At 43.5% G+C, this 16,274-nt stretch overlaps 1 protein-coding gene across 4 annotated transcripts in view; it reads right to left on the reverse strand.

Annotated features, from left to right (window-relative positions):
- KCTD1 (potassium channel tetramerization domain containing 1) overlaps positions 1–16,274 on the reverse strand; it is a 210,072-nt gene that overhangs the window by 23,639 nt on the left and 170,159 nt on the right. For all 4 annotated transcript variants that reach the window (XM_058676920.1, XM_058676917.1, XM_058676919.1 and 1 more), the window contains exon 3: positions 1,023–1,167. In XM_058676920.1, coding sequence (XP_058532903.1) covers positions 1,023–1,167 — 145 coding nt within the window. The remainder of the gene's footprint in view (positions 1–1,022; positions 1,168–16,274) is intronic.

A 16,274-nucleotide genomic window follows, 5' to 3' on the forward strand; every position in this document is an offset into this window, starting at 1 on the left:
GATAGTTCAGCCCTGTTGAAACTGACCTTGCAAATTAATTCAGCCCTATAGTATGCTTTGATGCTGGTAGGACACATCCACCCTTACTCACCGTCAACAACACCATCATGAATTCCACAATTTTATTGTCATCTTAAGATTTTTTGTTCTACATAAACTTCAAAATTGGGGTGAATTTCATTTGACCAAAATCTCTTACTAAAAGGCTGCATGTTGAAGGCATGGAGTACCTAGAGGGTAGGGGCCACCTGCATATTGAGGCTTTCCACCAGGAAAGCAGAATGATCCTTTGTCTACTCTGCTTTCATGCTTGTTGGCAGATATTTATAGTTTTCTTAACCAAGTTTGCATAGTTTTTGTTTGCTTTATTCCTACATGTGATAATTTTTCCATTATATATTGTGACTAGCTCTCGCTATTCTAAAGGAGGACTATTCATTTGACTTTAAATGCTTTAATAAGTTTTAAAAGCTGCTTTTTAATAGGATTTAGTTGTTTCTTTAAAATCTACTTATGGCAACATTGGTGACAAAATACATTTTTGTGTATTTCCTTCTAATATCAACACTTTCTACTTGTTCTTGTCTAACTCCATTGCCCAGAGTTGTAAACACAACATGGGAATGATTTCAGAAGGCCTGGGCTTAACATGTAGTACTGACTTTAAAGGGAACATTTTTAAATGGAACTGTCGAGATGTACTTTAGATTTCTGGGGGAAATGTCTTCTTCAAGCTGGAGAGGTCCCCTCTTATCCTGCAGCTCACTCAGACTGACCAGAAATGACATGTGAATTTAATAAACTTCAAGAAGAAACTGCAATTTTCACCTTTTAAACACAGATCAATTCTCTTTGGCTCCTGTAGAACTTTACTGAGCACCCCACTCTTTCCATGTTGAGGAGCCCCCCTGATACTATCAGAATTGGCATACATTGACCATCTAGAACGAGGACCATTTTTTAACACATCTCCTTACAAATCACATATTTATGTGACTGGTAATCTAACACAGATCGCTCACCTTGAAGTCATCAGGAATGAGGAGTTTTGACGTTCGTAGAAAATTTAAGATATATCTGAACATCTGTCCATCTCTGTCGATGAAGTAGTGCTGTTTGAGACTGTCCAAGACAATCGGCTCTGTGCCATCGAAAAGCCTTCCAATTCTATGACAACAAAAAGCGAACAGTGAGGATAATTAGGTCAATTGCTTGTCACCCTAGACTCAGAGCTGTGGTTTTGTCACTGTCAAAGATGGCACCTTTGGGGAAAGCAGTCGGGAAAAATCACCCCAGAAGTAGCTATGGTACTCTCAGATGTACTGGCCCCAGCATGGCTGTCACCCCAGGACCACACAGCTCTAACAGGCTCTGGTTTTTTGAGTACATTCTGTTATTCACTTCTTTCACCTGCAGCGGAAGTGATCCTGGCATGGTGACTGTGGCCACATGCTGTCTTTGTAATGGAAGATCGCATCTCCCCTGGGTGTTGCTTCAAACAACTACTTCTTCCTGTTCAAAAATGGTGTTGCTCCAAAGTGCCTTATACATAGGTCCAGTAAAAAAGCAACTGTGTTTTTAAGAAACCTGTTTTCTGAGTTTACTTTATTCATGGATGTCAACTGGAAAAAAGTAATGTCGGGGCCCAGCACCGTGGCCTAATGGCTAAAGTCCTCGCGTTGAACGCACCGGGATCCCATATGGGCGCTGGCTCTAATCCCAGAAGCTCCACTTCCCATCCAGCTCCCTGCTTGTGGCCTGGGAAAGCAGTCGAGGATGGCCCAATGTGTTGGGACCCTGCATCTGCATGGGAGACCCGGAAGAGGTTCCTGGTTCCCGGCATCAGATCGGTGCACACCGGCCATTGCAGTCACTTGGGGAGTGAATCATCGGACAGAAGATCTTCCTCTCTGTCTCTCCTCCTCTCTGTATATCTGACTTTGTAATAAAAATAAATCTTAAAAAAAAAAAAGTAATGTCTACCTGCGAACATGCGCGTTTAGTTACAAAAAAGAATAATTAAAAATATCATGCATCTAGGAGGACATGTCTTGCTTTAACAATATACAGCTTTAGTATGTTAGGTCTCAGGAAAAAATAATCATAACAATAAAGCATCATCATCAAACAGTAAATTATTTGGCCATCCCCAACTGTGATCTAATTCTGGAACATAAGTGACCATGGGTAATTAGGAAAAGCAAAAGCAAAAATAGGAATAAGTACGCTGCACCCATTGTTAGAGTTCCTGTTGGTACAGTGTAAGACAGGCAAATGTTTCACATCCATTACCGTTCTTCCATTAAGGAAGGCTGACCCTACACCCTGGACTATGTAACTCGTTAACAGAAAGCGGTCACATCTACTTTGTGAATAAACAGGGAGTGGCTAGTTAATGAGTGCAAACATCTTACGTGAGAAGGTAGAATTTATATACTAGAAATCACCTCCTTCATTGAAAGGTGCATTTTACGTTTTACCAACAATGTAGGCAAATGGTGACATTTAAAAATGAAAAGCACTTCCTGATCTTATAGCAAACATGTCTCTGATTTGGACCATCAGCTTGTCGTTTTCAAGATGATTTTGAAATCATACATTCTCTACTCTTATGTTGAAATGGGACAGGTATAATAGCCAATCAGTTACTACCCCCCAGGCACCTACACTGGTGCAGTGGGCTAAGCTGCCTTATATGGAACGCTGGTTGGACCTGGCTATCTGTTTTTTATATAACCTCCTGCTAATGCTCCCAGGAAGGAAGTAATTTGGTCCCTAGCACCCTGTGGGAGACCAGGATGGAAGTTCCTGGCTCCTGATTCCCCCCGGCCCAGACCTGGCTGTCGTAGAAAGGGAAGTAGCAACTTAAAGACCCACCTCACTTTCTCCATGTATCTGTGACTCTGCCTTCCAAATAAATAAATATACCTTTTAAAAATTCCAGTCATCTTAAGATATAATAAATGAAATAAGCAGGAAGGTTGCTTTTCTTCCTCCGCTTCTAAACCAAGGCATGTGAACGTTCGTTCCAATAAAAACCTTTTAAAGATAATTTAAAAACTCACGTTCTATCTGGAGGTTGTAACTGCAAAGAAGAAAGCAACAGTAGAGCTATCCCTTGAAAACTCAATGAATTCTTCTGAGATCATGTTTTGGTCCAACTTTCCATGAACTGGCCATGCCTGTCCAGGGTGTGGATGATAACCGGTGGATTCTTTGGCTGCATGCTACCGTGTCATTTGTCTCGCACTGACGCATCCATCAAATTAAACTACACTTGGTCACTTCCTCACAGAGCTTCCCAGGCAGTGTGATTAAGGATGGGAAAGAATGAGCCGTGTTTGCCAGTTATTAGAGCTCTTTCCTATTAATAACATGATAGAGGTTCAGCTGACAGGGGAAGAAAAAGGAACACAATTACTTCAGTGCCTCCCAGATTCACCTTGCACCATCCTCAGCGCTCTGTAAATGTAACCAACCCATTCATCCTTATTTGAAAGAAACAGGCTCAAGAAGGTGAGTAACTCGTCTAACAAGTTAAGTAGGGGATCTGTTCACAGCTCCCTTGATCGGAAAGGGGCCTCCCACTAACAAATGGAATGAAAAGAATGACCACAGTCAAGTGAAGGCTTTTGATTTAAAGTTTTTATTTCTGCCGTGCATCTTTTGAGCAAGAACTGTGCAGTGAAATCTAAGCACCGGTACTGATTATTTGTGGTCCAAAGTGAATCACTATCAGTGATCTCAAGTCACTTGAGTTAACAAAGAACTGAAAAATTCCCTGACCCTCTTGATCCTTCCCACCCTGGTCAATGATGCAAGCAGCATCTAAAGTAAAAATTTTTTAAAAGAACTGAAAAGTTAACACTTTATTCTTATGCAAATCCTCTGCTGTGTATTTTATTTTCAGTGTCCTTATTCAAGTTAGACTTGGATGCACACAGCCAATGGATTTAAACCTTTTTTAAAGATTTATTCATTTTTATTGCAAAGTCAGACCTACAATGAAAAAGAGAGACAGAGAAAAAGATCTTCCATCCACTGGTTCACTCCCCAAGAGGCCGCAATGGCTGGAGCTGAGCTAATCTGAAGCCAGGAGCCAGGAACCTCCTCCAGATCCCCCATGCAGGCACAGGATCCCAAGGCCCTGGGCCATCCTCCACTGCCTGCTGGCCTGGCCACAAGCAGGGAACTGGATGTGAAGTGGAGCAGCCGGGACATGAACTTGTGCCCACATGGAACCCTGGCACATGGAAGGTGAGGATTCCAGCCACTAGGCTGCTGAGCCAGGACCAGGATTGATAAATTTACAATCGATGAGTGAGTAAAGGAATCAGGAATGAGGACTGGGGAATGAGAGTGAGGCTCAGTCAACTATTAGTTGCAGTCTGGGTGGACGGATGCCTCCTTGTCTCCATTCTTTCCCCCAAATTAAGCCTTCCTTTATCTTATATAATAACCTTATTTTTTTTTCCCATCAGGGTTGGTAGAAAAATCCAATGAAGTCACGGTACAGAAATTTCACATATCTGGGAAGGTAGCTCTGAGAAGCGGGAAGCAGCAGGATCTGCGGAGGGAAAAGAACAGCCTCAGCCGAAGTGTGTGCTTCTAAGCCTTTCGAGAGTAGGGAAGTGGCTGCTGGAATGCAGAGCCATAGCCAAAAGTCCCACTATAAAGGGACCTGGGGTCAGGGAACAGGCAAAGGCATCTTCATCCCAGACTTAGGTGAGAAAATAAAAACAAGATCAAAGGCAGGAGCAAGAGGGACACCTGAACAGAGACCTAGGACACCAGAAAGCCTGGCCCAGTGGGTGAACCTGCTGGTGGCCGTGGCCTCTGGGCCAGGCAGGGTACAAACAAGGGCCGAGGAAATGAGAGGCTGGGGAAGGACTGGAATCCACAGCCCAGAGAATAACCACAACCAGGGCAGGGAGGTCTTGGCTGATCCCCCAACTCAAATGTGTCTTTCCAGTAGGCCAGTGTGGTCACGTGCGTTGGTTTACATATTATCTATTTCTAATTTTTTAAAAAGCTTTATTTATTTTTATTGGAAAGGCATATTTATAGAGAGGAAATAAGAAAAAAAGATCTTATGTCTACTGGTTCACTCCCCAAGGGACTTCAATGGCCAGAGCTGAGCCAATCCAAAGCCAGGAGCCAGGAGCTTCTTCTGGGTCTCCACGTGGGTACAGGGCCCCAAGGCTTTGGGCCATCTTTCACTGTTTTCCCGGGACATGAACCAGCGCCCATATGGAATCCCGGAACATGCAAGGCAAGGATTTAACCACTAAGGCCATGTGCCGGGACCTTTACTGATTACTCTAATGAAAACAGCAACAGAGTCACAAGCCTTAGGCACCGAAGGTCTTCTGCTGATCAATAGCAACTTGTATAAGGTGAATGATAAATTCTTAACCTACTGTTAATTCAGTAGAATGAATTAATCATATAATCGAAGTAATCAAGCAATACTCAATTTACAACTAGTTTTATAAGAACATGAAGACAATCGGGGCTGGCACTGTGGTTTAGATGGCTAAGCTGCTGCTTGCGACACCAACATGCCGTATCAAAGCCCTGGCTGCCCCACTTCCCATTCAGCTCCTCACTGATGTGCCTGGGAGGGCAGATGACCCAAGTGCTTGGACCTCTGTGGTCTGAATGGACTTCTAGCTCCTGGCTTTGGCTTAAGCCTGCCCGAGAAGTGTGGCCACTTGGTGAGTAAGAAACATATCTCTGGTTCTCTTTTCCTCTCCCCATCAATCCTTCCCTTTCTCTGCCACTCCTCTTTCAAATAAAAAAATCTTTTCAGAGAGTCTAAATTAGCAATTGATTGTAGTGTCATCAAGAACAGTTAGTGGAGAGTGAGTTGTAAATGAGCACAAATAGCTGAGCAGATGCAGTGTGGAGGGCTGGTCTGGGGTGCAGGGTCTTTAGCTGCAGACAATTGCTGCCTGTTTTGGCAATAAGTGCTTTGTTCTCGCCAAGCCTCCGCAGCACAGTGGTCTGGTATTGGATTCAAGAAGTCAGGCAGTGCCATGGCAGGTGCCAGGTTAATGAGCCTCATGAAGTTTCAGGAGACGAAGGGTGAAGGCACCTGTGCCACGGTCCCAACTGGTCCTATTTATATTTGCTTTTCTGAAGTCTTCCAAAACATGAGTCCATACAGATCCTGTGAACCTATTTTTTTTAATCTATGTTTGTAGGTGTGAGCCCTAATTTCTAAAGTTGACATGTTCTATCTTTTGGCCAAGTCATCCCACTGTTCATAGTATTTTACCTGAAAACAAGTTCCAAATGCAAAACAGAGTTACTGACCTCAAGAAAGCAAAATGGGATAGGGTTTGTCAATTTTTTAAAAAGTTTCATTTGACCCGGGCGGCGCGCGACACCCCCGCCGCGCGTCGGGACCGTGGTCTGTGCGGAGAGCCCTTCGCCCTGGGAAACGGGCGCGGCCAGAAAAGGGGCCACCCTCTCGCCCGTCACGCAACGCACGTTCGTGGGGAAGCTGGGCTAAACCATTCCTAGACGACCTGCTTCTGGGTCGGGATTTCGTACATAGCAGAGCAGCTCCCTCGCTGCGATCTATTGAAAGTCAGCCCTAGACACAAGGGTTTGAAAAAAAATAATAAAGTGGGCCCGGCGGCGTGGCCTAGCGGCTAAAGTCCTCGCCTTGAACGCCCGGGATCCCATATGGGCGCCGGTTCTAATCCCAGAAGCTCCACTTCCCATCCAGCTCCCTGCTTGTGGCCTGGGAAAAGCAGTTGAGGACGGCCCAATACTTTGGGACCCTGCATCTGCATGGGAGACCTGGAGGAGGTTCCTGGTTCCCGGCATCGGATCGGCACGCACCGGCCCATTGCAGCTCACTTGGGTAGTGAATCATTGGACGGAAGATCTTCCTCTCTGTATATCTGACTTTATAATAAAAATAAATCTTAAAAAAAAAAAAAGAAAAAAAGTTTCATTTGAAAGGCAAAGAGAGCACAGGAGAGAGACCTTCCATCAGCTACTTTACTTCCCCAAAGTTCCCATCAGCCAAGGTTCAGCCAGGCCCAAACCAGGAGCCAGGAACTCCATCCTTGTCTCCCACGTGGGAGGAAGGGAACCTACTATCTGAGCATCATCTGCTGTCTCTTAGGCTGAGTGTTAGCAGGCAGCCAGACGAGAGCAGGGACAGAACCTAGGTACTCTGATATGGGACGAAGGAATCCCAAGCTGTGTCTTAACAACCGTGACAAATGCCCATTCTACTGTGCTCAGTTTCTGATTGTCCTCTACAGAGAAGGACACCGAAGGAGACCTGGGTCCTGCTGTGGGGTCTCCTTACTTGGTGAAACTGCCAGCAATGGCTACATGCTCTCAGGTGGCTCCTATCAAACAGAGGTATGTGGAGTATAAGCCAGGACTCCAGTGCTCTCACAGGACAGGGAAGGAGGAAGACCAGGCCAGGCGGAAGAGCCTCAGGGAGACCGGAGCAGAGAAGGGTGTGGGCCACAGGGTTGTGGAAAGTGGTAGCTCAGAACCATCCATGGCTTGAGGGGAAAAAGGACCAGGACACAGAGAAAGTGGAAGGGAGAGCCCTCAGGCACAGACACGCATTCCTGACCAAGGTGAAAGGGCTCTCAAGTTCCTAGTTGAAGCAACCAATGCATGGAGTCAGGAAAGAATTGTGGCGCTGCTGATTTCTGCCAGCTTTCAACAGAAGAGGCTTCTGAGCTGTGGAAACAATGCAGGCAGGGTGAGTGGTTCCAGTGACCGTGACACAGTGGCCTGGGGTGCATTCAGGGCTGGCCCCACTCTGCTGGGAGGAGCACTATTTGGCTGAGCAAATAAAGAGGGAAACAGACCCAGGCGGTATTTCTTGTGGACATATGAATGGGGCTACAAATCAAACTGCAGTGACTTGTAAGCTCTGGAGCCTAAAAGCTATATGGAGCTAAGCACAGTTTGCTAACCTTGGAGACATTCCTGTTTTCCAACTGACCAAGACCAAGCTGGCTCCAGATGATGCATGGCCAAGATTTTCTTTCTTTTCTTTCTTACTTTCTTTCTTCTCCTTGAACCAAGTAGTAATGCTGACAAAAGTTTCATTCTACTTTTTCTTGAAAAAAAAAAACCCATTACTTATTAAACTCGTAATTTTTTGTTACTTTGAGAGAAATCTCTTCATTTTATTTAAAAGCAGAGACAGACAGACAGAAGGAAGCAGGGCTCAGAGTTGCAGCCAGGACTGAGACCCAGGCACCCCGATACGGGTCATAGGTGTCCCACGTGGTGTCTCAGCAGAACTGCCTGCCTCTACTTTTAAAAAAAATTATATTTTTACAAGAATATTTTCTTTGAGACAACCCCAAGCTTATATCAAATGAAGAAAATAATATGATGAACCCCTGTATGACTGACTATCACTCAGGGTCAAAGGCTCCTAACTCCTGGCCATTCCGCTTGCACCTGTACTTGTAAGTTCCACCCTCCCGTACTAGTATTTTTTGAGATAACTGCAGAAAATCATATTATTTTATCTGCAAATATTTCAATAAATAATAGGGTTATATCCCCTGAAAATACACATCAACAGTTACAGATGTGTAGTGTGCTGCTGTTTAACATTAGCACTGTCAATTGCTGTTGTTTGGGGAGCAAATAACACAGGAGCTAAGCTCTGAAGACAACAAACTTCTTCCGGAAGAAAGTGGGGGGTCTGGTTCCCAGCTGCAGCTCCTCTGGCTGGCCCAGTGTGCCACATACACTGTATGTTTAAAGAGTAATCTATGGGAAACAGCATGTACGGGTAGGCTCTGATTTACCTGGCTTACTGTGAATCATCCATTGAGATTGTTTCTCCTTGTGTATTCATTTATTCATAGGACCTGGGCTCTCCCATTCACATTGACTCAGTTCCTTAAGAATTTCTTTTGGGCCCAGCTTGGTAGCCTAGTGGCTAAAGTCCTTTTCTTGCATGTGCTGGGATCCCATATGGGTGCCAGTTCATGTCCTGGCTATTCCACTTCTCTTAAGAGGGACTGGCACTGTGGTGTACCTCATAAAGCTGCCACTTGTAGTGCTGGCATCCCACATGGCCACCAGTTTGAAACCCGGATCCTCCACTTCTGACCTAGCTCCCTGCTAATATACACATGGCAAAGCAGCTCAGAACGACCGAGTGCTTGGGCCCCTGCACCCTGGAATAAGCTCCTGGCTCCTGGTTTTGGACAGGACATTGGGACCATTTGCTGGAGATGAGGGAGGGAAGGTGAACCAGGGGATAGAAGAACTCTTTCTTTCTTTCTCTCTTTCTTTGTAACTCTGACTTTCAAATAAATAAATTAGCTTTTAAAATTCCCTAATAGGCACAAAGGGCATTTTGTCTGAGGTTAAGGTGCCCACTCTTCATATTGGGACCCCTGAGTTTGACTCAGTTCTGGCTGCTGACTCCAATTTCCTACCAGTGCAGACCCTGGGGAGCAACAGTCACAGCCCAAATAATTGGGTTCCTGCCATCAATATATGGAACAAGGAATGCATTCCTGGCTCTTGGCCAGACCCCAGGCATTATAGGTGCTTCTGAGTCAGCAGGTTGGAACTCCCTGTCTAAAAAAAAAAAAAAAAAAAAAAAGAAGGTGAACAGAGAGACTAAGAGAGACTAAACAGAGGCTTCCAACATCATTAAGTAGAACATCATTGAGAATCTCTGTCATTGTGTTCCATTGAAAATCTCATGGCACTCTCTTTAGCTAATCACATTTTCAGAAATGAAAGATCTTCAGATGATTTCATTCAGCTTCCTGTTTTACAAATATAGAGAAGGAATTCCAGCTACGTAATGGTCAAGGATGCACTGCTGGCTGGACACATCGCTAACTCCAAACCCCACCAGGCTGTCTCCCTGGGGTGATGTGGTCATTCCAGCCCACTGAGAACAACTGCTGTCTCATTAAGCAGTTGTATGTGCCCAGCAGTAGGCCGGTCATTGTATGGGCTTTGTCTCATTGAGTCTTCAGAAATTTTTTAGATTAGTTGATTATTTGCTTTGACAGGTAGGGAAAAATAGAAAGTTCCCATCTGTTGGTTCACCCCCCACCCAAAAGCCCACCACAGTCAGAGCTGGGCCAGATAGATGTCCAAAGCCACGCATCCAATCCAGGTCTCCCATTACTCACGTGTCAAGAACCCAAGCACTCAACCCATCACTTGCCAGACACTAGACAGGAAGCACAGTAGCTGGGACTCGAACTAGGCACTTTTATAAGAGCTAGGAGTGTCTCAACTGTACTCTTTAACTGCCAGAGTAAATACCTGCTCCTCATTTAATCTTTACAATGAGCCTGTGACGTGGTCTTATTATTCTTATGTCATAGATGAGGAGACAAAAAGAGATGGTTAGGTCATTTGACCAAGGGAGCCCAGCTTTTCAGTGTGATGGAGCCTGGGTTCCTAGCCCAGATCTGACTTTAAAGTCTGTTTTGTTGACTGTTGCATTTATTGTTTTTCCATATATGATTAAAAGGCGGGGGGAGAGGGGGAACAAACTGAACAACTTCCCTTGGGAAATTTACAATGATTACAGTTAATAGAGCTTGCTATTATTCCAAGAAGCTTTGATTAGTACCAATTTCATAGGAAGGCTGCATTAGCTTTTTGCTCCTGTCACCAAAATACCCAACAGGAGCTTTATTTCAGCCTACAGTCTGCAGGTCACAGATCAGGCGGCCCCATTAGTGTGGCGTCTGGTGGTGTGTATAAGCAGTGAGCTCATGGTGAGCCAAGAAGCAGAGGACAGCCAGGCCAGATGAGGCCTCCTTAGCCTACCTTCTCATCAGAATGGCCTTCCAAGGCCAATCCCCCAGTGACCTAAAGACCTCCCACCCCCTACGCCCAGCTGCATAATCAGATCAAGTCTCCACCCTAATCCATCAAACATTGGCATGGATCCATTAACTCTTAACATACGAGGCTAGGATTTTAGACGTTGCATGAATCTGGGAAGCCTAGTCCTCCACAACTGGTAACAGCAAATTCATTTAACAGCTGAGATATAAAAAGTTGGTCTAGTTGGGGTCACAGAAAAAATTGAGAAGGGGAGAGGCAAGATGGCGGCATACAGTGCAGACATGGTTGGGATGATGGAGAATTATCAGATAGGGTGAAACACAAGGAGCATATTACAGGAAAAGATAAGGGTCAGGCAGTTGGTAGTGGGGTACCTGGAGACCCCCTGGACAAAGGGAAGCGGGAGCGATGGTGGAGCAGTATTGCAGTGAACAGAAAACCCACAAATGGCTAGTGAGTGGTGATCCGGACCCCAGCTACAGCCAGGGATCCAACAGTGGCCATAGCTCGGCTCTTGTGGCAGCCAGGTGGGAGCTGGGGTTTGTGTGAGACCTCAGGAGGTGAATGCAGACTGAGACCTGCCAATCTTGCAGAATAGTTTGGCCCAGCAATGAGCAGAGAAAGAGTCATGGACTCCAGGGGGTGGAAGCGTGGCAGGATGGAACTCACAGCAAGGATCAGGCGCTGTCTTCTGTGCTGGAGCAGAGAGTGTGGAGTAGAGGCAACAGCCCAGAGAGGGCTCATTTCTGGCTGATAGCACTGAGCTAATCCCACAAGGAGGGCAGCACCAGCTTCATGTCCTGCAGGGCCTGTGTGGTCCACGGAACTGAAAGCCAGCAGCCCCCAATTTTCCAGCAGTGCCCTACTGGGTACCATCTTGTATAGTGGGGCAGAGAGTGTGGATATCAAGGGACAGCCTGGAGTGGGATCATTCCTAGCTAATCGCACTGAGCTGAGACCACAGGGAAAACAACACCAGCTTCACATCCTGCCGGGTCTGTGTGGTCCCTGGATCTGATGGCTGACAGCCCCGATCTATACTGATGCCCCACAGGATGCCTGCTTGCACACAGTGCCAAGGGCTCAGAGTTTGGGAAGAGCAGTGGTGAACTGTGAATGTGCTAAATCAGTAGAACTCAGACGTTCTTTTCATGGGACCAGGTACTGTTAAACTAAAGGGAGGACAGCTGAGCTGCACAAGAGCTAAGCTGGGAACAAAATCACTTCCAGCTTAGAGCACTGCATATGCTCCTCAGGAAAAAAAAAAAAAAACCTTTCTGTCGTGGCACCCTACAGACTCCAACCAAAATAACTTCAGGCGGCACTCAGACTTACTGGTCAGCACATGCCGACAAGATTAGCGCTGCCGACAAACCGGTTAATCAGGACAGCTGACATCTTCCTTATCAGGGACACTGATTGAACATAAAAATCAATTTGTAGACCTATAGCTAATACAACCCAGAAACCTGCACTAAGAAGAAGAACCCACAAATCAAAATTGCAATGACAAAAGTTTGTAAATGAAGAGACAGAGACACTATGAATGTTATTAAAGACTCTCTAGCGAAGGAACAAAAGCCTCTACCACCTCTAGAGTTAACTGAGGAAGACATTGAGAAAATGGGGGACACAGAATTCAGAAAACTCATTATAAAGCTTTTGACCAACAATGAGCACATAACACAGGAGTTCAAGGAATTAAAGGAATATATCACACAGGAAATGAATCAAATGAAAGCTGATATTCCAGAAGTTAAGAATACAGTGGATCAAGTTAAATACACAGTGGAGAGTCTCCAAAATAGAATGAATGCAGCAGAAAAAAAAATATCAGAATTGAAAGATATTTCCTGTCACCAGGGGGAAACAATCAAAAAGCTGAAAGCAAAGCTTGGTTAAGCTAAAATAAGTATCCAAGAATTAAAAGATATAATTTAAAGACCCAACATAAGAGTTATGGGAGTTCCAGAAGGTGCAGAAAGAAAAGATGGAATTAAAGGTGTATTCAATGAAATAATAAACAAAAACGTCTCTAATCTGGAGAAAGAATTGGAAAACAACATACAGCGGAATCACAGAACTCTCAACAGAGTTGATCAAAAGCAAACTTCACAAAACACATGATAATCAAGCTTTCTTTAGTTGAACAAGAAGAAAAAAATCCTTAAATGTGCACGTAAAAAAAAAAAAAATCAATTGACCTATAGAGGAACCCCAATCAAACTCACAGCTTACCTATCAGAGGAAACATTATAGGCCAGGAAGGAGCAACATATTCCAGATTCTAGAAGAGAAAAATTTTACCCCAGAATAATGTATCCTGCAAAGCTCTCCTTTGTCTTTGAAAATGAAATAAATTCTTCCACAGTAAAGAAAAATCCAAGAATTTGCCTCTTCTAAACCTACAAATGATACTCAAAGAGGTTCTCATGAAAGAGAAAAGGAATAGCAACTACCAAAACCAAAGGCAAATGTGGAGAACATCCCACTAAAAGGCTAACAGAAGACTAAGTCAAAGAACAAGCCATCACTAAAATGACAGGAACAAACTGCCACCTGTCCATAATAACTCTGAATGTAAATGGCTTAAACTCATCAGTCAAACGCCATAGATTAGAGGGCTGGATCAAAACACAAAACCCATATATGTTTTGCTTACAGGAGACACATCTCACCAACAAAGATCAGAGGAAACTGAAAGTGAAAAGATGGAAAAAGATATTCCAAGCAAATGGTAAGAAAAAATGTGCAGTGTAGCCATCCTTATATCAGATGATATAGACGTCAATGTGAAAAACATTAAAAGAGATGAAGAAGGACACCATATAATGATCAAAGGATCCATTCAGCAAGATGAGATTACCATAATAAATGTATATGCACCAAATGCCACAGCATCTAACTGCATGAAACAAACATTAACGGGTTTAAAGGGAGAGAGATTCCAAAACAATATTAGTGGGGGGCCTAACATCAACGGACAGATTGAAGAGACAGAAACTCAGCAAAGAAATAACAGAACTTTCCCAAACTCTAGAGAAAATGGTCTTCGTTGACATCTACCGAAGCTTTCATCAACAGCGCATGCACTTCTTTTTTTTCATCAGTGCATGGAACCTTCTCCAGAACTGACCATGTTATAGGCCACAGAACAAGCCTCAGCAAATTTTTAAAAATCGAAATTATACCATGCATCTTCTCAGACCATCATTCAGTGAAACTAGAGACCAAGAAGTCAAAAAAAACACTTGCATACACATGGAGACTGAATAATATGCTACTAAATGAGCAACGGATTAGAGAGGAAATCAAAGGAGAAATTAAAAAATTGCTTGAAACAAATGAAGGCATCAACATAACATATCAAACTTATGGAACACAATCAAGGCAGTGCTAAGAGGAAAGTTCATCTCAATCAATGCTTATGTTAAGAAACTAGAAAGGCAACAAGTATACAGCTAACCTTACAGTTGAAGGAAGTAGGAAAACAACAGCAAAGCAAGCCCAGATTAGTAGAAATAATCAAAATAAGGGAAGAAACAAACCAAATAGAGACAAAAAAGAACTATACATAAAATTAATGAAACTAAGAGCTGTTTCTTTGAGGAAATTAACCAGACTCCCCACCAGCCCAACTAATAAAAAAAAAACAGGAGGGAAAAATACGCATGAATAGTATCAGAGATGAGAAAGGATTATAACAACAGATACCTCGGACATACATTGAATATCAGGAACCATCACAAGCAGCTAGAAGTGAACAAATCAGAAGACCTAGAAGAGATGGATAGATTTTTGGATACATACAATCCACCAAAACTGAATCAAGAAGCAATTAACAATCTAAATAGACCTATAAAATGGACTGAGATTGAATCGGAAATTAAAGCCCTCCCAACCAAGAAAAATCCTGGACCAGATGGCTTCACTGCTGAATTCTACCACATGTTTCAAGAGGAACTTGTTCCAATCCTTCACAAGCTTTTCCAAACAATAGAAAGGGAGGCAATCCTTGCAAACACCTTCTATGAAGTTAATATCACCTTAACACCAAAGCCAGAGAGAGAAACAACAGAAAGAGAAAACTACAGACTGATACCCTTGATGAACATAGACATACAGATCCTCAACAAAATATTAGCCAACAGGATCCAAGAACACATCAGGCAGTTCATTTCGCCCAGATCAGGTGGGATTCATCCCAGGCATGCAGGCATGGTTCAACATTCGCAAATCAATAAACGTGATATATCACATCAACAAATTGAAAAATAAAAACAATGTGATCATCTCAATAGATGCAGAGAAGGCATTTGATAAAATACAATACTACTTCATGCTGAAAACCCTAAGCAAGGTAGGCATAGAGGGAATATTCTACAGCACAATCAAAGCAATTTACAAAAAACCCAATGCCAGCATCATACTAAATGGGGAAAGATTGGAAGCCTTTCCACTAAAATTTTGAACTAGACAGGGATGTCTGTTGTCACTACTCTTCAATATAGTACTGGAAGTCCTTACCAGAGCTATTAGGCAAAAAAAAAAAAAAAAAAAAAAAAAGAATTAAAGGAATACAAATTGGAAATGAAAATGAAAATTGGAAACAAAAATCTCAACAAAATTCTTCTCAGAAATAGAAGATACAAAAGTTCATCTGGAAACACAAAAGACCACGAATAATCAAAGCTATCCTGAAGAATAAAAATCAAGCGGAAAGAATCACAATTCTCAAGACCTCAAGACAACTTACAGAGCAGTGGTCATCGAAACAGTCTAGTACTGGTGCAGAAACAGAGAAGAAGATCAATGGAACAGAAGAGAAACACCAGAAGGGAGCCCACAAATCTTCGACAAGAAAACTGAAAACAATCCATCCAGGGGAAAAGCCTGGTCTCTTCAACAAATGCTGTTGGGACAACTGGATAGTAGCTTGCAGAATTAAGAAGCAAGACCCACACTGTGTGGAACCCGACACCAGGCTCTGCCTAACCTAGGGCCAAGGGGTCTAATCCTTTCATCTCTCCACCATGGTCCTTGCACTGCATGTTAACTACCGAGGAAGGAGTCATTTGTTGCACTTGATTTGTTCTGGGAGGGAGATGTCCCTGCTCAGGGTTGAATTTGGGAAATTCAAGAAGAAAGAACAGGTCAGGATACCAAGCTGGGTCTATTTACCTATTGGCTCTGCTTTAGCAAGAAATGCCTTTGCTCTCTACCTCTGGCTTCCAAGACATGGAAAACTGGGCTTGTAATTGAGGGAAGGATTTTTATTTAGCTTCTGGTTCAGATTGATTTAGCTGGCTGAGAGATGTGCAGGCAGTTTCCTTAACTTTTTTTAGGGCTCAAATATCTTTAATTATAAAAGTAAAAAGTGCTACCTATTCATTGTTAAGAATCGGGGAAGTATGGATGACACACAAACAGCACAACAGAGA

The sequence above is a fragment of the Ochotona princeps genome, chromosome 18 (assembly GCF_030435755.1).
Source record: "Ochotona princeps isolate mOchPri1 chromosome 18, mOchPri1.hap1, whole genome shotgun sequence".
In the NCBI taxonomy this organism is placed as follows: Eukaryota; Metazoa; Chordata; class Mammalia; order Lagomorpha; family Ochotonidae; genus Ochotona; species Ochotona princeps.